At 43.5% G+C, this 20,782-nt stretch overlaps 2 protein-coding genes across 3 annotated transcripts; both read right to left on the bottom strand.

Moving 5' to 3' along the window:
* Nucleotides 1-6: 6 nt before the first annotated feature.
* Nucleotides 7-16,860, bottom strand: LOC106954158 (zinc finger C3H1 domain-containing protein). 2 transcript variants are annotated; one of them, XM_015043439.1, is made up of 27 exons: nt 16,227-16,860; nt 14,827-15,222; nt 14,077-14,264; nt 12,646-13,057; nt 12,212-12,420; nt 12,003-12,126; nt 11,836-11,930; nt 11,406-11,597; nt 10,236-10,391; nt 9,999-10,136; nt 9,191-9,309; nt 8,985-9,113; nt 8,734-8,908; nt 7,782-7,910; nt 5,662-6,303; nt 4,997-5,103; nt 4,527-4,658; nt 4,069-4,190; nt 3,870-3,971; nt 3,668-3,796; nt 2,691-2,865; nt 2,435-2,621; nt 1,493-1,681; nt 964-1,201; nt 782-887; nt 384-582; nt 7-296 (listed from the first exon to the last, which is right to left on the bottom strand). In XM_015043439.1, the coding sequence occupies exons 1-27, from the start codon at nt 16,753-16,755 to the stop codon at nt 198-200; spliced, it is 5,418 nt and encodes a 1,805-aa protein (XP_014898925.1). In that variant the 5' UTR covers nt 16,756-16,860; the 3' UTR covers nt 7-197. The 2 variants fall into 2 exon arrangements, with proteins under 2 accessions (XP_014898925.1, XP_014898924.1); XM_015043438.1 differs by having other exon boundaries at nt 10,236-10,394; nt 16,227-16,859.
* A 144-nt stretch (nt 16,861-17,004) lies between these two features.
* LOC106954159 (GTPase IMAP family member 4-like) lies at nt 17,005-20,776 on the bottom strand. The gene is made up of 3 exons (XM_015043440.1): nt 20,478-20,776; nt 19,331-19,384; nt 17,005-18,494 (listed from the first exon to the last, which is right to left on the bottom strand). Exons 1-3 carry the CDS (start codon nt 20,491-20,493, stop codon nt 17,623-17,625), a joined length of 942 nt encoding a protein of 313 aa, XP_014898926.1. The 5' UTR covers nt 20,494-20,776; the 3' UTR covers nt 17,005-17,622.
* Between the last annotated feature and the right edge of the window lie 6 nt (nt 20,777-20,782).

The following is a 20,782-nucleotide window of genomic DNA, read 5'->3' as shown; positions in this document are numbered from 1 at the left end:
TGGAACTCTGCTGGGGTTGCTAGGAAACAGTGCAGTGCCTGTCAAATGTAACTTACTAAGGAGGTTGTTGAAATGGCTCATTTTCCAGATATCAAAACAAGCTCTGTGTTTTTTTTTTTTTAAGCACTTGGGCCGTTTAGTTAGAAGCCGTAGAAACCCAAATCGAAATACAAAAATGTGCAAAATGTCCCTGTTCATTACCGCAGGACGTCCACAGGCGTCTTCTGACTCTGCTCGTCTTCACAGAGTGACAAGATGAATCCTCGGAACAGAGGCGGGATGGCGTTGGACTTGTCCTGCAGAGGATGTTAAAGACTCAGGATGAAGAACAGCAGCTTGTAAGCTCTCTAACCGGCGGTCTGTGAGCAGGTGGGGGAGCTCACCTGGGCCATGAGGAACCTGCAGCAGTGGTAGAACACCTGAGCGTTGTGCGGACAGTCAGCCAGCGCGTTCAGCCACATGCTGACCGCCTGCTCGGCGTTCCCTCTGCTGATGTGGAGGTCGGCCAGAGCGTCGCGCAGCGTGCACGAGTCGGGACAAAACTCCAACAGAGAGACGCAAAGATCCACACCGTCATCAAACCTGCAGGGACACAAATATTATTCATCAAGGTGGAACGAACTTTTTATTAGTTAAACTTTACGTTTTCTCTTTAAAGTTTAACTAATCCCAGTGTGAAGAAGAGTTTGTCTGCAGCTGCTTTATCCCAGTAGAGTCCCAGCATCAGACTGGGATTTGTGAGGCGAGTTATTCTCTGAGGAGAGAGGAGCGAAGGACTCACCTCTGCAGAACCTTGTAAAGCAGGATGAGGTTTGTGTAGAGCGGCATGCAGGCCAGCGTCCTCTCAGCGTCTGTCATACTCTCCTCACTGCACTGATTGATGGCATCTGAAACACCAACAGACCCGGTGAGAACCTCAGGTCAGAGTCTGAGCTGCCGAGATGCGGCGCTGCCACCTCAGACCTTTGAAAAGCGCGATGAGGATGTCGTGCGGCGTGCTGATGTCCTCCTGCGTCCTCCAGGGCAGCTGGAAGGACTTGGTGCAGACGAGTCGTCCCGGGCCGGACTCCGCCGGGTCGTAGAGGCTCGCCGGCAGCTGGTCGAACTCGGTCAGGTGGATGTAGCAGAGCCAGAGCAGCGCCCGGTCGCCAGCCATCAGGAACTCCGCCATGCTGTGGTCCTGAGCCGACTTCAAGGACGCCTGGAAAAAATGCGGCGTGAGCGTTCTGACTGCAGACACTTTGAAAACCATCGGATAAGTATCTGAATTCATTCCACGTATCAAAGTGTCATAAATTGGATTTTTTTAAGATCATAATTGGGCCGTTCAGAATGCTGTAAAAAAAGTCGTCTGCATGTCACATTTTGGCAAAAAAAAGCAGTTTTAGGTCACATTTGTCTGCTGTGTGAACGCAGCCAAACGCCAGCAGTCCGTCATGACTCTTGTCTGCTTATTAACGGTCCTCGTCAGGACCTGGAGGTGGAGTCCTACCTGTAGGACGGCCAAAGCGCTCTCCATCCGACCCGTGAACAGACTCAGTTGCACTCTGTAGAGCAGAGCCTCCATCAGCTGGAAGGAAAGCTTCTCCGTGACGCCCGCCGCCGCCTCGTCCTGCAGGAACTGCAGCAGCCGGTCGCAGACGTAGTCCTTCCCCTCAAACGACGGCTCCAGGTTCAGGTACTGAGGAGCAGACAGAACGGACCGTGAGACCCAAAGAAACTCCTGATGGAGCTTCAACACCTGATGGTTCGACATCAGCGAGGACTGAAGAGGCAGGCTTGGTAAACTTTCTACAGTAAAACACAAGAACCTTTCAAACTTTTCCAGTATCACTTTTGAGATAAAAACAACATAAATTAACTGAAACAGACAGTTTTAATTCACTATTAATTTATAACTGTCATAACTGTGTTACTCATTGCCATCACTATCTACAGTAAGTCTCTGAAAATCTTTTAATTAATACAAGTTACAAAAACATTTAATTTCACTTTGGGATTAATAAAGTATTTTTGAATTTTATTTATTTTTTTAAATTAAGGTAAATGTTGTTCCTACTCAAATTAAATACTAAAATATAATGCAAAAATTAAGTTACAAAAAAATCTGTAAAAAAATATTTTTACTAAGTTTTCTGACATTTAGTAAATAAAAATAATTTATGTAATTTTAACTGACCTAAACAAGAAAAGTTTGTTCTGATTTAACTTCAAACAGGCAGAAATAAATGTCTGTTCTTTTATTAGGCGTATAAAAAAAAATCTGCTTTCAATTGTAAATAATGCTTTAAAAATCAAACATAAGATTACACTTTATTTCCAAGCTGTGCAGTTTGAACACTTTCTAAACCTTAAAACCCTCTGATTGAAATCTAAGCCTCTAAGTATTTTTAAGCCCCTGTAGGAACCCTGTGGAGTGAAAGGGAGAACCTACGTTCCACCAGAGCCGGTGGTCGGCTGCGTGCTCCACGGCCATCTCACACATCTCCCTCACTTCCTCCTGGCTGCCTCGCCTGGAGAACAGAGACAGGTAGTGACTCCACACCTCCGGGTCGTCGCAGTTACTCTCCAGAGCTCGAGACAGCGTGTTCAGAGCCGCTTCCAGACACTCCGCCGCAGACCTGCAGAGACCCAAACACCAGTTAAACCCAGAACCAGAACCGGGGAGGACAGCTCAGGTGGGAACTCACGCCTCGCTCTGGTTCAGGTACTTGAAGGCCAGTTTGATCCACAGCTGAGTGTCTCTGGGACTCTCCAGGATGCTGGCCTCCAGGTTGGAGATGTCGTCCGTCTCGCTGATGAAGTAGCGCCGGTCCTCAGAGGTGACGACGTCCACGGCCGGCATGATGCCCTTCGACAGGTCGTCTGGTCAAACACCAAGAAACCAAAACGTCAGAAAGAATCAAAACATAAACATTTTAAATCATTTTTAAAAAGCCACTATTTTATGTAAAAAAAAAAATCTATTTTTTTTTTGTTTATTTTAAAATCCAGTCCCGTTTGATTATGGTGATGTATTTTATTGTCACGCTTCATCACAAAGCCTTAAAGGACCAGTATTATGTATTTTCCAACCATGTAGTGCCATTTTATAGCACAACAAAGTAACAATGTTACCTTCAGTTCATTATAAAAATCCCATATATATCAAATATGACACCTTGCAATTGGGCCACCGTCTCTTTAAGAAACTTCTGCTCTCTCTGAAACTCCACCTTCAAGAAGTCATAATAATATCACTCTTTAATCCTTTAACATTTATACCAGCGTTTCACTGAGAAGTAGCTGCTGTAATGAGCTCAGTACTCGTGGTTCCACCAGGTGTTTGCTAATTACTGCTGGCTAGTCTGAAGGCACTGAGTGGAGGAGTTGCTTTGTAATGCAGAAGCTCTGGAGCTCGGAAACTGAAGCTCTGAGGAGGCAAATCTAGGTCCACCTAGGCGTTTTGCATAGCTGAATGGTTACCATGGAGATTAGAGGATTTCTAAAGCATGCATGAAAGAATCAAGGCAACACTCCAGGTTTGACTTTGATGAGGGAATAACACCATAACATGATGTAAAACTCAAAAAAGTCGATTTTACATTACACCGGCCTCTTTAAGAAAGCTTTATAAAATGCCGCTCCTCATTTCTGGAGTCAGTTGCAGAGCATTGAGGGGCCTCACCTCTTCCTGCAGGCGGCAGATACGCAGCTGCTGCCTCGTCATCGCTGTCGTCTTCGGGGGCGTTGGATCCCGGCGCCGACGGCTTCGGTTTCCACCTCCTCGTGTCTTTGCAGGTCGTGTATGGAGGAACTGCGGAGACGTGAGCAGATGGAGTCACAGGCCTGAAACCAGCAGCTGAGGATCAGATGGCTGAACTACCAACCGTGTCGCTTGCTTTCGTTGACTTTACTGACGAGCAGAACGGCCTTCTGATCGATGCCCATCCGGTCTTTGTTTGGACCAAACAGCTTCTTCATGTAACTCTCTGCACAATGAAACAGTTTGACAGTTGATTCTGGTTTCCACTGATCCGACCGATAAAAAGTCCAGGACTTCTCTCTTTGCTCCCTGATTAGACCCACCTGTGGCGGCGCGGACCTCCTCGTCTGAGCTGCTCTCTGAACAGCCAATCAGGGTCAGATTATAGGACAGGATGTCGTGGAAGAGCTGGTTCCCGCTCAGTGTGCAGTTCCTCATGTGCTGCCTGCAGGCAGAGAGGCAGAAACAGAGTTTACATCTAAGTTTCTGATGCACATTTTAAAGTATCGCCTGATATTAAAACAAATTTTACTGGGTGATAAACTTTTCCAGTAGTTACTGCAATAAACAATAATATTGTTGTTTTGAGACCATTTTCCAATAATATAATAGTAATGCCATAATAGTGAAAGAATACATTCTTAAACTTGAAATTCTAATTAACATTGGAACTGGAAGACATTGTAAACATCCAAAATAAATAAACAGAACAACAGAAACAACAAATAAAATAAATTATGAAGTCTCCGTAAACAAAACTTTAAAAAAAGGGGGCGCTCACCATCTGCAGCCGTCGTCGTTGCAGGTCCCCGTCAGGTCGAAGCGACAGAAACATTTGTTTGGTTCGATGGTGTTGCTGTAGGTAACGGAGCTCAGGGAAAACTTTTCCTTGGTCCTGTAGTACGGACTGAACCTGCCAGAGAGAAACAAGGTTGGAAAACTTAACTTAATTTGTACTGCTGGGCAATAAATCATCGAATTTGATGAAATTTGATTAATTTAATTAATTAATCAAATATATGATTTTTAAAGATTTTAAACTTGGAAAATGTGGATTATTTTTTCTCCAATGCACTCTTTGGATTTCTATAATTCAGAGTGAAGTCAGCATGTGCAGGGCGGCCATCTTGTTTGTTTTACAGCTTCTATTAATTACAACCAGGCAACGATTTTATTTTTTATTGACCAGCCCTACTGAACTGTCTGATGAAGAGTTGATGTTGTGATTGCGAGCAGCTTGGTGGTTCCTACCGGTACGACCTGAAGACCAGCAGCGGGCTGCGATACGGCTCAAACGAGACCGGCTTCAGCTCCGACACCACGGGCTGGTTCCCAGCTTCCAGCTCCACTGGGACCATCTGACCAGGAACACAGAGAAAAACAGGAGTTAACTCTAAAAACATCATTCTGAATGATTTGGTAATGATTAACTACCAGATCAGTGAGATCAATTCACCAACCAACTGTTCATTCAAGCTGCAGGATGCAACTTTTACAAAAATATGTTTTTTCCATATTTGTTAAAAGTGTCGCCAAGTCAAGTCAGTTTGGCATGAGACAGGCTCCTATGGTCTTAGTGGTGTCAATCAACCTCATGTACTTGCTGCTCAAAAACATCAGTTGCAATGCCAACTAGCTTTAGCATTTGTGAAAGGCTATGTTTTAGTTAACCAGCTGTAGCTTAAAGAGAAAGAGTGTGATCAGCGAATACACTAGAGTGATTGACAGCGCTAAGACCCTCCTCCTGACTCTGATTGGTTGTTTCTGCAGTTATTACTGGGAGCACTGGGAGAGAGCAGAGGAGATGAGTTTTATCACAGATGATCTGTCTCATACATGACGGATGACAAATATTTCTTATAAGTTACATACTTCAGCTTTAACCGAGAGCTGTATCGGAGGTCAGAGGTCGTTACCTGTCCAGTGGGGGAGACATCTGTGTCCTCCTTTAGTTTCTGTAGCTCCCTCTGCAGCAGCTCCTCCAGCCGGGCCTGCTGCTGGTACCGGCTCTTCAGGCCGTCTACGTCCAGCCCGGCAAACATCTCCGCAGGAAGCTCAGCGCTGGACACCATCTCGGTGCCGGACGCCATCTTGGTAGGCTTACTGCCGTCTTTACTGGGGGCAGGGCTTGGAGTCTCCAGGTGGGGTTTGGTGAAGGAGCTGCTGGACTGCCGGAGGGAGGAGCGGCGGCCGCCTTTAGCCGCAGCTGGGGCAAGGGCGGGTTCTGGTTCTGGTTCTGGATCCTCGGCCTCAGGGACGTCCTCGCTGTCCAGAACCAGCTTGTCCTGGGACAGGTCGTGCAGGGAGGGCTGAGGCAGGTGGAAGGGACTGGAGGGGGGGAGCTGCTGGACCTGAGGGACAGGTGGCGGGACGGCGGCTGGAGGCGGGGGTTCTGCTGGGACTACTTTGTTCCGCCGAGCCTGAGCTTCCTTCAGTTTCTGGATCTTGAGGGCGTACTCGGACTCCAGCTGCTGTAATCGCCGTTTCTGAGCGATGAGCTCGGCGAAGTGTCTCTCAGAGCCGCGAGGCGCCGCGTCCAGACGCTGCAGCTTATTGGACTGTAGAGACAAACAGGAACACAATCAGAGACAGTTCTTACTTCAGGAGATCAACCTTGAAAATCTCTCAAAACGCAGCGAGTGAAAACAGGAACGTCTGAAACATTCAACCCAGTTGTTCTGTAGTTTTCAGCAAGAGTTTTAAGGGTTGCACAATATACGACAAATTTATAGTTATCACAATCTCTCTCTTGGCAGCATCCACACGGCTAAGAACTCCCTGAGCTGCAAAAATACCTTTGACACCTGCTATACAGGATTCCCCCCAGTGAACCCAAACCAGAAACACTGCAACACTTGTAGTATTTGTTTATTTGAGTCATATCTTTATCATTGCTATAGCTGCTGAATTGTTAGCTTAAAGGTTTAACTCATCTAGTCAGGTATTACATTAGTTAGCAGTTAAATCACTGTAACTTGATGCTGAGTAGTTATTAGCCTGCAAGTTTAATTCTTGTAGTAATTTAATTAGGTAGCTGTTAAACAGCTACCTAATAGCCAATTTGCTAATCGTTATCACAACATAATAAAAACGGAGGGCTTAATCGATCAAATTAATCGATACCTGGATATGAAGTCACAAATCACCTTTGAACAAATATGTTTACCTGTACTGTAACTGTGACGTTCGGCAGAGTTCCGGATAAATCCGGTTCGGCCGGATGGTTAGGAGATTTATTACAGGTGTGTTACCAAACTGTGGCGCTACACTGACCGCAGGGGGCGCCGTTACTTCTTAGATTAGTTCTCAGGTTGCAGGCGTATCTTAATACGTTTCAACATTATGAGAATGATTTTTAGCAGCAACTCAATTTAAAAAGTGAAAACACAATAAAGTTCTGACTTTTTAACCAGAAATATTGGTGTACTGAAAACTATTATGTGTTTTCATGGAAACTATCATCAGTCAGGGGACACGCATAATCCTCTATTTGCCTCTCGAAAGGGAAAATGTAATGGATTAGGGACAAAGTGACAGACAAATTGAAAGTACACAGACACACCTAAAAATTGGTGATAATGAACATATTTTTTTCCTGGTTAATCAATAACAGTCATTTCATGGTAATTAAAGAATTGGGAAGTGTGGGCCTGGAAAATGAACTCATGCATCTCCATAAAGCTCGTCAGAAGAAGGAAGCATGAAGGTCTATAAAAGTTCCTGATAGAGGAACGTTCTGACTCTGAATTTAATCTAAAACAAACAACACAGTGGACCAACACCTGGAAGGATCACTGGCTGTGAAAGCATCAAAATGGACGTCAAGCAACTTAAATTCTATAACTTTTCACTCCAAATGAGATGTAAAATCTATTTTTATTTAAAAAAGGACTTTGGACCTCTACACGAACATTTTCATGACTCTTTTCACATTGAGTTTTTATGTCCTGTAAAAACATGTAGCTCTGTGAGCTTTTATTTTTCTGGAGTGTTGTAAACATGAAGTAAGGACCAGGAAGTTGAAGCCGAGTCTCACCGTGGTTTGGTTGGACTCTGCAGGACGTTTGGTTCCTCTGCCAGCAGCCAGCTGGGCCTGCATCAGATCCTGCTCCAGTCGGACGGATAAAGTCTTCTTCTGGGAAACCCGCTGCTCAACCCGGTGAACCTGCAGGGGACAGGACTCTGCTGTGAGCTCTGAGAGCGGAGCAGAAGGACCTGAGGCTGGGCGATTAATCGATTTGATCAGATATTTGGTTTTAGAAGATTTAATTTGTGGAAAATCTGGATGTTTTTATCCATAGTTCAGAGTGATGTCATCTTGTGAAGTTATACTTTGGTATACAGATAAAACTTAATGCTTTATAGAAATGCTTCATCATTTAACCATCAGAATTAAATAATCAGTAGAGGAATTTGAAACGATCATGCAAACAACTGAGTCCATTTCAAAGAAAGAACCATATAAACTAAGGTATCCATGTCAAATCCTGAGATCTATACAAGTCTTTTCTCAATAAAACAACTTTTTTCTTGTAATTTTCCTGGTAAAATTGCATATTTGTTCTAACATTGTGACTATATTCTCATAGCCTGGCCCTAATACTCTGCCATGCAACTCACAGAAGGGATCATTCAAAGTCACTTTTTTGGAAATATTTTCTGTCATTTTACAAAAAACTGGATATAAATCTTCAGTTTGGTGCTTTGGGTTCAATCAGCCCTTTTTAATTTTGTTTGCTGAGACTTCATGATTAATTTTATTTGTTGTTTTGTTTATTTATTTTGGATATTTAAAATGTTTTCCAGTTCCAGTGTAAAATAGAATTTAAAGTTTATTTATCTTTGACAGTGTTTTCTTGCATTTTTATGCCATTACCGTTAAATATCACTTGAAAATGGTCTCACACTACAATATTATCATTTATCGCAATAACTTCTGGGACAATTTATCATCCATCAAAATTTGTTACCATGACAGGCCTACGCACCTGTTCCTGCAGCTTCCTCAGCAGCGTCCTGTTGGCCGCTACGATCTTCTCTGACGCCGCCAGCTGCTCCCTCAGTTTGACCATCTTGGTTTCAGCTGCTCTTAGTGTCTCCGTCTTCTTCAGCTCCTGCTGCAGCAGGTGCCTGAGGACGGCCTCGTCCCTCTGCAGCAGCTCTCTGTGGAGACAGGAGGAGACAGGATGAGCTGGCTGAAACATGAAAGAGCTCCGCAGGTGTTGAGGTGTTGTCTCACCTGTGCCTGTTGAGTCTCTGCTCCGTCTCAGTCAGCCTCAGCTCAGCCGCCGGTTTCGAGGAAGACTCCAGAACATGATCAGCCGCGGCAGGAGAGCCGTGATCCTTCAGCATCTTCTGCTTCTCCCTGCTGCAGCATCAGGACACGTTTCAGCCCTCAAACATCTCAACGTTTCCATCGTGTTTGTGACGGCGTCCTGCTACTACCTGGCGATCTCCTCTTTGAGGAGCCGGTACTCTGCCTTCTTGGCTTCAGGGAGAGATTCTGGGGTTCTGACCGGGTTGTTCTCCTTCTCACATCCTGAGGCCGTTTTTGGCTTCGTCGCCTAACAAACATCAGAAAACAGAGGATGCTCTGAATGTTAGATTATAACACATCTGCAGGTTTCAGAAAGTCAAATGTAAGACTTTTTAAGGCCTTTCTAATGCCACTGTGAGAGAAATTTAAGACAGAAAAAACTACAGATATAGATTTAAGTCAGAATAATGAGGAAAAAAATCTGAATTATGACAAAAAGAGTCAAAATTCTGAGAAAGAAAAATTCTGAGAATAAAGTCAGTTATTTTTTTCAGTTCCCCTCTGAAAAACAGCCACTTAAAAAAGGTGCCAAAGTACTGGCCGCTGTTTCACACTATATTTGTGTCAAACAAGCTCCTACATGTTGCTGAATAGTTACTTGTAAATTAGTTTTGTCTTATTTCAAGTGTACTTAGAGATTTACACTTGAAACTAGACAAAAACACTTGGTAAGATTTGATGTTTTTTCCAGTGAACAGATATGAGGTGACTCAAAATTTGCCTGACAGAAAAGTCCTGTGGGAACCGTCCCAAAAAAACTACAAATAGAAGATTAAATAGTCCTGTCGCAACAAAATTTAAGAACTATGATTAACATTTTTAATATTTAAACGAATAACGGAAAAAAGTTAAGACATTCTAAGGCCTTAGTTTTAGACACATGAATTTAAGACTTTTTAAGGATGCTCGGACTTCTTGGATTAAAGACTCACTCACCTCCACAGTCCGTCGGACCTCTTTGATCATGAACTCCAGCCCTCCGAACACAGTCTGCGAGGAGCTGCAGGCGTCCATGTCCGAGTCGCTGTCGTCTGAATCTTTGAGGGAAACCACCACTGACTTGTGCCTGGGAAGCTGCAGACAGACATTCATGAGCGAGAAGCTGATCCTGGATCAGTGTGTGACAAAACAGAACAGCTTGTGAAAAACTGGGAACGTCTGGGAGCGACTCACCACCAGTGGACCTCTGGCTGCAGGATGAGCTCTGCCGAAGCGGCTGCTCCGAGACGGCGGCACCGTGTTCAGGCTGACCGTGCTCAGGTTCCCCCGGGGAGGCGGCTGCAGCTCAGCAGGAGGCAGACTGCTGGGGGACGGAGGACCGCTGGAGCTCTTCTGATCGGCACAGAAAACGTAGCAGAGTTCACGCTTCCCACAGAAACATTCAGCAGCTTTTTCAAGGTGGGTTTTCAAATATATCACATTAATTACTGTTGCAAAAATGAAAAATCTTACCAAGTATTGTTAGTGCAGTTTGTAGTGCACTTGAAATAAGATGAAAATAACTGACAAGTAACTTTACAGCAAGACATAGGAGCTTGTTTTCAGTCAGTAATTCTTGAAAATAAATTAAAGTGTACTGGTTCCACTGGGTCATTTTTCATGTTAAAAGTGAAATAATCTGCCAGTAGAACTAGTATTTTTAATCAGTATTCAATAATTATTAATTTAAAACAAACTCATGCATCTTGCTGAAAAGTTACTTTCAGTTTAGAAGAACTGAAATAAGGAAAAACTAAGATATTTGCACTAGAAACCAGACTAGACACTAGGTTTTAATGTTGTATACAGCAGGGATAAAATAAACTAAAATTAAACTAAATTTTATGTTTTGAAATTCTCACACACATCTAAGACACCAGACTGATCTGTGAACAAAACACCAATCCAACAAAAAAATCTCCAATTTCAATAACATGTAAAATAAAAGATAACCTTTATTTCAATAACACAGATCAATAACTAAATCAGTCATTAGGAATAATAAATATTTGTTACACTGAACAAATCAGTTTGTGTTGAGGTGAATGACCCTCCTGTTCCAATTTAATGCTTTGACACAATATAAATAATCTCTTGACTTTCTGCAAGGAGTCTTTTCTCCTAAACATATATTACAAGTTTATTGCAGAACTTTGCAGACATAATACGAAGCGCAAACATTCAAAAAATACCTGATTGAAATTCAAGCATTTTCAAGGATTTTAAGTACCTGTGTGACCCGTAATAGTTAGAAACCAAGATTAGATCAGGTCTAAACGAGGAAACTATTGTTGTTTTTCTGAAAGCTCAGTGGAACATTTGACTGCGAATTTAAACAATCACTTATTCATCAGTACGACTCACCTCAGCCGCTGCCACCCTCTTGTTGGCCATCGACATCAGACACGTCTCCCTGAGCAGCATCTCCTCCTCCTCCTCTTCGTCAGCAAACGGCGGCTTGGGTGGGGGATCCAGGTCATCAGGAGGTGGGGGGAGAGGCGGAGGCGGCGGAGGAATACCAGACAGCAGGGGGGAGAGGAAGGCCTGCGAGAAATCCTGGGGAGGAGAGAAACATTAACCCAAAACGTACTCCCTTTCCATAGATTACTTTATTCACCACTGCAGTCTGATTAAACAGAAACAAGTGGGGAGAGGTCTTTTTCGAAATTATATAAAGGGAAACAGTGTATTGGGACACATTCCATTTAGAGTTTATACTGAAGGGTCAGGGTGTGGTGGGAAGTGTCCCGTTTATGGTACAGGATGTAAACAAAGACCGACGTGGGGAGCGTACCATTCCGTAGGCGGCAGCGTCGTTTCCATAGAAACCCAGTGGAGGGAAACACGCCGCCTCGTCTGCCGGCAGCAGGTTGTGCATCGGAGACGGCACTGATGGAAACAGGAAACGTCTCATTCAGCCGTAAACAGGAAGTAAAGGACAGCTGTGTGTATCCTACTCACCAGGTGAGCTGGTCTCACTGTCCGTATCCATGGCGACCTCGTCGTAGTTGTCGTACTGGTAGAGGTTCCCTGAGGAGTCCAGGCCCGGTTTCCCGGCAGACTTCCTGTGGTCCTGGTCTCTGGACTGAACACAGGCAGCTGATTGGTGACCAGACGATGACATCACATTCAGCTGAGCTCAGCCCACTGCGCGGCTCTGAGGTTCTCACCCTGCTGCGCGTCCGCTTGCCTCCCACCAGCTTCATGAAGCGGTTGTACTGCTCGTCCTGGTTGGACAGGTCCCGGATCCGGCGGATTTCCTCCTCACGTTTCCGGCGCTCCTCTTCCTCCTGCCGCCGAGTTTCCTCCTCTTTCCGCTGCTGCTGCAGCTTCCAGGTGCGGAGCTGCTGCTTCCTGACCGCCTGCTTGGCCGAGGAGCCTGGCGAGAGAGAGAGAGGCAGACATGATGAGGTCAGGAGGGTCAGAGGTCAGGAGGGTCATTACAGGGCCAGGCGATTCATTCATAAAACTTTTGTTTTTTGAAGACTAGTTTTTGGAAGAACTGGATTCTTTTCTCCAATGAGCTCGTTGGGTTTTCATAATTCAGAGTGATGTCACCCAGGGCGGCCATCTTGTTTGACAGCTTGCATTTCCTTCATCTCACCTGGGCTGATCAGCCTCTTCGCTCCGTGAGCTTTTCCTGGCGTTCGGCTCCTCTCCATCGGGACTCTGAGTCCCGGCTTCGGACTCTGTCTGATCCGGTCCCTGTCGGCCAATCTGGGCCCGCTCTTAGTTCTGTCTCTCTCTGACAGTTTGGACCTGCTCCTGTTCTGCTCTGCAGCGGCGGCGGCGGCAAAAGCAGAGGAGGCGGATCTGGTGGTGACTCGCTGCCTCTCCGGCGTAGCGGCTCCAGAACCGGGACCGGAGTTCTTCTCCTGAGAGGCTTTAACGATCCGATCTTTGCTCTTCCTCATCACCTGCTGCTCCTGCTGCTGCCACTTCTTACTGGCTGACTGCAGCGCCAGGAGGCGGAGCTGCAGCTCCGATAGCTCCTCCTCCTCCAGCTTCTCCACCGGCTGAGGAGACACAGACACACATGATGGTCACATGACCCAGGTCACACTAAAACTGGAAAACATCCAACAGAATCACAGCTGCAGCGTCACCATGGAAACTGACACGATTTAATGCTCTGTTGTAAATCAGAAGCAGGACTCAGGCGAGGGTTGGACAATAAATCGATAACAATATATATCGTGATAGACCGATATTAATAGATAATACGTCTGATAGAATATTCAATAATTTCCCTGAACTCTAATCCAGAACCGCACAGCATTCTGGGAGATGTAGGCAGAGGAAAGACTGTAGGGTGCATTCACACCATCCACGATTAGTCCGTTTTAATCCAATTCTAGGTCTGTTTGTCTAGAAAGTCCAGTTCGTTTGGTGAGGTGTGGATGGGTAATCCAACTATGATCTGGACTAAACAGACGGAGTTCCACCTAAAAACCTTGATCTATGTTCGGTTTAACTGAACTGTGGTTTGAATGAATATGTGGATCCAAGCAGACCAGAGATCGTTCCAAAAGCAGGAAGTGGACTACAGTGCAAGGCATTCTGGGTAAATGGAACCAAAACAAAAGTAAGAGTCTAGCACTAACGGGAGAAATGGTTCTTAGTCTTTTACCAAAGACAAAAAAAAAAATCCTACAGCCGCTAAAATCTGACGATCCTCCATTTTAAGAAGAAGGGAGTTGCGCTCAGTGTCTTCTGAGGTTTTTATGTTGTTTCCTTCAGTGGTTCTTGGCCCAGACCCACCACAAGTGAGTTTGAAACAAGCAAACATTTTGAAACAAACTGCAGCAGCTGAAAATGTAACCGAATCTACCAGACTACCAGGTGTGAAAACACCCTTAGCTGCTCAACCTCTCAGGTTGGTGGCATCAACTCTCTCACTCTTTGGTCACCTAGCAACAGCTAGTTGAGTAACTTGCACAACAGCAGTTTAAGGTTTCGCCACTGCTTAATAAAAATCAACGGTGTGGAACGACTACCAGGTGTGGAAACAGTCCATGTTCTGCGTTCAGCTCACCTTGTCAGATGACAGAGTCGACTCCTCGCTGGACGCCGACGATTCGCTGCGGCACAAGACGACATCCTGAGCGTTCTGCTTCTCCTCTGGAATGGTTTCCTCGCCACAGGACGCGCTCTGCTTCTCCTCCGCAGCTGCAGCCACATTTTCTTCAGGTTCTGCAGCGTCAGAGCTTCCTGCTTCTGCACCTGGTGACACAAAGCAGCAGTGGAGTGAAACCCTGAGAGGAAAGCTGAGGTTCTGCTCGGTTGAGTACTGCTTACAGACAACGCCTCACGTATCAGTGTGGATACGTCACTAGGCCTGCCGCAATAAGCAATAAATCAATTAATCGCATCACAAATTAAAACAAATTAGATAATTTCCTTCTGCATGATTTAAGGTTTTTCTCTTTTCTCTCTTTCTACCAAAAACTGGATGACAAAAGTCTTCAGTCTGATGTTTTACTCTCAACTTGCCCTTTTCTGGAGGACAATTTTGTTTAGATGCTTCATAATGGATTTTATTTGTTGTTTTGTTTATTTATTTTGGATATTTCAAATATATTCCAGTTCCAGAATTAAATGTTCTTTAGAATTTAAAGTTTGAGAATGATTACCATTTTATTACTTGAAAATGGTTTCAAAACAACAATATTATTGTTTATTGCTATAACTTCTGGGACGATTTATCATCCAGAAAATTTAGTTACTGGGACAAACCTTTATGTCACCACAGTCCAGTGGAAAACCAGTGGAGATAAAAACTCACCTCCTGCCTCCTGGCCTTCCAGCTTCTTACGCAGCTCATCCAGTTCCGCCGGCGTCAGAAGTTTATGCCGCAGCGGTTTGATGTTGAACGCCTGGAAAGCTTTCTTCTCATCCTTCTCCAGCTGCTCTGCTCCGACTAGAGGCAGTTCTGGTGTTGGTTCTGCCTCCAGTTGGACCTCTGCAGCAGGAGAAGCAGCGGCGGGGACCTCCTCCACAGCGGGAGAGGCTGCCGGCTCCAGCGCCAGCGCCATGGTCTCGGCTTTGCGGATGCAGTCCAGCTCCAGCTGGATCTGCTTGTACTTGGACAGCAGATCCTCAAAGCTCTCGTTCATACTGGGATCCTGTCTGGAGGCGTTAGGACCCACTTTCCTGACCCGGACTCTTGGTGGTTGCTTCTCTGAGGTTCTTGATAAGGAAAACTTAACACTTTATGGGTCAGGGAGGAAGAAATAAGGGAAAAGTTTAGTTTTTCATAAAATTAGCAGTTTTGGAGACATTAGTGTAGCTGCAGTCTGAACTTCCTGCCTACAAAACTGATGGAGAATTAGGGAAGGTAGTCCAGAAACTCAATGTTTGATGAAATAATTGACTAATAATTGACATTTGACTGAGTAATGATTAATCTGAACTTATGTTTCTCTAAAACACATGATTCAGCAGCTTCAAATGCAGAACAATGAAATTCCACGTCATCTGCATCCCTAATGCCATAAAACTGCTAAACTGCCATTAACACTTTTATTATATATATTTATGGTGATACTTTTTATTCATTACAATTTATTTATCATTATTGGAGCCTTGCAACGAAATTTCGCTCAATTTGTACATTTTAAATGTACAGTTGAATGATAAAGTCCATGTCTCTTAATATGATCAAAACAGCTGCAGCAAAATCTGAGGTAGTTTTTTATTTGAAATTCAACCTGGAGAAGCTGCTGATCACTGATAGCCAGTCTGTTGGTAACAGATTTGACTATTAAATAAATATAAAATCTGTAAGAATCTACTGAATTAGCAGCGAATATTTGCTACAAACGTGTTGAAATTCGTCCTCTAATTTACAGGATGTGAAAATGAGAATAAATTTTTTGGGGAGTGATAATTTTTCCCATAAGTAAAAATAATCTGGCAGTGGAACTAATACTTTTTCATTCATACTGAACAATTACCGTCTTAAAACTGCTACATCTTGAGAAACGTTACTTGTTAGTTTTGTTTTGTTTCAAGTGTACTAAGCTAGTGGCTCCAGAAACTAGACAAAAGTACTTGGTAAGATGTTATGTTTTCGCAGTGCGGTTCTGAACTGGTTCTGTGTTTCCCGGTAGCTCAGTGAATAGCCTGAAGTGTTCGGAACCTGGTCCGGTCCAGTTCTAAACCTGTCAGATCCGTGAAGGATACGCTTTCTGGAGGGAGATCCGTGGATGTCCACTGGTCCGGGTCTTCCAGGTCCTCCTCTGTTGTTCCCCCCGAGACCTCGACCTCGGTTCCAGGACCCCCGTCCTCCGTTCGGCAAGCCCCGGTGCCGAAACCGTCCCAGAGCTCCATGGCTCCGCTCCCAGAAGTTGGACCGGTTGTTGGGCTCTCCGTGCAGACCGAGGCCGGGTGGCGGCGGAAGCGGCATCCCAGGAGGCGGAGGGACTGGAGGACGGTCTGGCTGTCTGAGGTTCGGGGGGAATGGGCCGTGAAGGTGAGGTCCGGGGTTGTAGGGCATCATGTGCCTAAAATCCTGCGGTGGTGGTCCCAGTAGAGGCCGCAAATTGTGCGGTGACTGGTGCGGTTTTCTCGGCCGCGGCCTGGCGCCGCCGCGGGGCCTGCGCCCTTCCCCCCGTCGCGGAGGAGCTCTCTCTTCGGTTTCATCATCACAGATCTCTCCGTCCTCTAGTTCTCCGTCTTCTGGCGTTGATCGACCGGCTGTATTTGAATTCATGTCGGGGTGAGCGCACTGGTCGCGGGCTGTGGGACAACAGGCGGCCGCGGAGCAGCTCACTTCTCTGGCTGGTTCTCTGAGTTCTCCTATGTCCGCTCCGGTTCTTCTTAATTAGCTCACTGCTAGCTGAACGGCTAATCCAAACTACCGCGATACAAGCAAGTTGTGCGAGACTTCAGCTATCTGGAAGCAGACCATATAAGGAAGAAGGAAACTTCAGGGAACTTTTTTGACTGTTGTATAAATAAATGCCGTAATCGAAAACGAATGAACTGATGAGGTTCACACCCAAATAAACAGACTTTTTTTATTTTTGCAGGGAGTTATAAAGAACCGAAGGAAACTGGCTGGGTGATGAAAAAAAACATTGAAGTAAAGGGAAAACAGAGATCAGGAAAATACCAACGTCTATATTCTATTTTAATCTATTCTAGTGTGAAACTTTTTCTTTTATATTTGTACTTCTTTAAAAACTGGTTTAAAAAAATTACCAAACAGAATTGAATAAAGTGCTTAAATATTTATTATGAAGACAAGGTAAAGAACATGCCACTTTGTAGATATTAGTTAATAAAAAACATTTTTTGAATTTACTGTTGACAACAAACTAAAATAAATAAATGAACAATAAAACAAATTTATTCTCTTAGATTAAATATACAGATCACAAACCAAGACAATGCTAATCATTGTCTTTAAATAACAAATCATGTGTTGTATTTTAATGTTAAAGGTTATATTAAAAGTGTTTAATCAGTTATGTGATTAATAATTACAATTTACTAACAACTAACGACTTGTTCACTATCATTGCAGTATATTTGCAACTGTTTCTGATAAGTGATGAGCATAACTCAGTGATGATTATCACTGAGTTATGCATCCGTCCTCTCTCACTGCTGTGACTGTACTCACAACATCTGCCACTCCAACAGCAGCTTCAACAATAGCTTCAGCCGCTGCTGCAGCTATAGCTTCAGCAGTGGCTGCAGCAGCGGCCTCGGCTGCCGCTTCAGCGGCAGCTTCAGCAACAGCTGAAACTGCAGCAGCTCGGTCAACAGCTCGAATAAACGAGTTGTTTCTCTCTGCTGTCTCTCTAGTTACTCCAGCCTGAGAAATCTCCCGACTAATGGCTCTTTGGGCTTCTCTGAACATATCATTTGTGTAGCGGCTGCCTCCATTTCTCTGAACCATATTATCAATCTTCCCCACCAGCTCAATAACTTGATTCCTGTTCTCATTGTTTTTATTAAAAACATGAAATCCTCCTTTACATTTGCTGAGAAAATCATTAAAAGATGGGTTGAAATACATTGCTCTTTCTACTGAGACTCCATCTCTCTCCATTTCATCTCCATGAGTGAACAAGGCCATGGTATATTTAGCTGCTCCATCTCCAAACATCCTCTTGATCATTTTCACCATCCCTTTGTCTTCTCTTGAGAAACGTTTTGGCTCGATCACAATCAGGAACACATGAGGACCAGGAGCACACAATGAGACACACCTAGTCAGCTGTGTCTTCATCTCCTCCGCTGTCAGTTTGGTGTGAAACAGACCTGGAGTATCAATCACTGCCAGCCTACGGCCATCAGGCAGGGGATGTATTTTCTTCTCACACACCAGTGTATTCTTCCCAACTTCAAAACGAGTAGCGTTCACAATGATGTTCCCCGCAGAGCTCTTGCCAGTTCCAGTTTTGCCAATGAGCAAAATGGAAACGTCTTCTGGATCTTCAACTGGAAGAAAAAAAAAAATCACAAATAATGTTTGAAACTGAAAATTAAATGTTTATTTGAAAGAAAAGTATGTTTTGTAAAATCATATGTAGTGTTGGAATTACATTTGTTGAAGAAATGTCGACACATATGACATATTTATATATTTATACATATACTGTACAATGTGTACACACACATATATATATATAAATAAAGGAGGTTTAACTTTGAAGAAATGATTTTGGCCTCCTTGTTATGTGTCTAACTCCAGCTTGATTCCCTTTTCTTGTGTGTGTTCCTTTTGCAGTAGTTACATCCCACTTTCTGTTGACATCTTATCACTTTGTGTCCTTTTATCTCGTTGGCGTTTTCATTTTTCTTGTTGCTTTTGTTTAGCTTAGTGAAACCTCTGTAATGCTTTGCATTTGTTTTCAGTACAGTGTCAGACTTGGAGTGGGCGGCCAATAACACAGTTGTTTTCTATATGTTGTTCTTGTCAGAATAAACCGAGAATCATCCTTTTAAAGACAAACCGTGTCATGGCCTGATCAGTCAACAGAACCAGCACAACGCAGAAAGGATCCGGTTACACTTGTCAGTTCTCCTGCTTTCACTCTCTACATGTCAGGATAGGTGGCGCCAAATGCAGCTTTTAAGACATTTTAAATGGTAGATGTTGCATGCACGTTTCAATATCAGACCCAAACCGCAGCAGAAAGTCACTTTGAAGTAAATCTGATCAGAGGCAACAGAAAAAATACCAGGCTGCATTAGCTACAAATAAAATCTGCATGAATATTTTTTATAGTTATGTTCTATAATAATTCTAATAAATCAAATAAATTTGGTTTCACCTGGTTTCTGATCAGCCTTTTTCTTCTTAGCCGGTCCCATGTCCACCCGCGAACCTAAAAGGGACGAACAGATTGGAAAAAAAATAAATGATGATCAAATTAGCTTGACCTTTATTTAATCATTTTCCTTAATGAATACATTGTTTGTAATCATATTTAAAACTTTGCCATGACTTTAGTTGGAAGACAAACCGTGTGCTCTTCATATCATCACAACAAGATCATATATTCAAACTGTTTTATATTTATTTAGTAAAAAAAAACAATACAAAAATGATCTAAACTTTCTCATTGTTAGTTTCTCTGGATATTTGGTTGGGTTTGTTTATTTCTGTGGGTTTTTTGTTCCTTTTTTAATTAGATCAATTATGTTTTGGTTTCACTTTACATCAGTCCTTTATTAGTCATTTTAGTTTCATTGTTACTTTGTTTCCTTTTTTTATTTCGATCAGTCTTGTTCCTGTTCTTCTTTACTTTAGTTCTTATTGTTGCCAGTTTATTTATCTATTTATTCTGTGTCTTATGTTTTTAAATTTATTTATACACTTATTTATTCTATTCAGTTATTTTACCTGCCTTTGAGAGTTGCTATTTTTTTACATTTCGTTGTACTTTCTTCGTGCACAATGACATTAAAAGGAATTCTGATTCTGTTTATTCCAGGTAGTTATTCTTCGTCACTCTAGTTTTATTATGTTTCTTTAATCAAATTATTCTGTAGGATTTTATTTTCTGTTCCCTAGTTTGCCATCTTTCTCTCTCCGTCTTCTTACTTTGCCTCCTTCTCTCTCCACTTGCCTCTCCTCGCTCATCAGCCTTTTTGTTCCACATTCAATCTCGCCCCGTCTTTAAGCAGTTTACTCTCAGTCTCTCCTTGCCAGCTCGTCTTGTCAACTCCTGTCACTTTCCCGTATTTCTCTTTACCTGCTTCGTTTCTCCTGTCTGACTGTGTTTTGGATTATCTTTTGTTTCCTTCTGGGTTCCTGCATTTTTGTAAGTTTTACCTTCATTGTTTTCATTACATTTTCAACTCAATCCTACGTCTCCTGCCTGCTGCATTTAAATCCTCAACTACAAAAACATGACAATCATGATATTTAAAAACCTAAGCTAAGTGGATCAGAAGTTTAAAGGTTTTCTGACTCACCTTTTGTTTTGGACATGTTCCTTACAACAAGTTGAGGTGTGTTGATGTAGAGTCGTCGCTGAACAGCTTCAATCTTGTTCCTATACAATAACCCGACCCAGGTCCCCTCCCATGATATATTCCTACACAAGACAAACTTTTATCTGAAACAGAAACCTAGTATACAAATAACTTTCTGTTTGTTGGTTTAGCTCCCAGAAACCGGTTTCTGTGAGCTAAACCATCAAGTTTAGCAGACAGAACCTCGTTGATCTATTGTAGATACAGATACAGGGGTGTGCCATACATACACATATATATATATA

The sequence above is a fragment of the Poecilia latipinna genome, unplaced genomic scaffold, assembly GCF_001443285.1.
Source record: "Poecilia latipinna isolate Pla-1442-1.1 unplaced genomic scaffold, P_latipinna-1.0 Scaffold633, whole genome shotgun sequence".
Lineage (NCBI taxonomy): Eukaryota > Metazoa > Chordata > Actinopteri > Cyprinodontiformes > Poeciliidae > Poecilia > Poecilia latipinna.
This window is presented reverse-complemented; position numbering and strand designations above follow the sequence as displayed.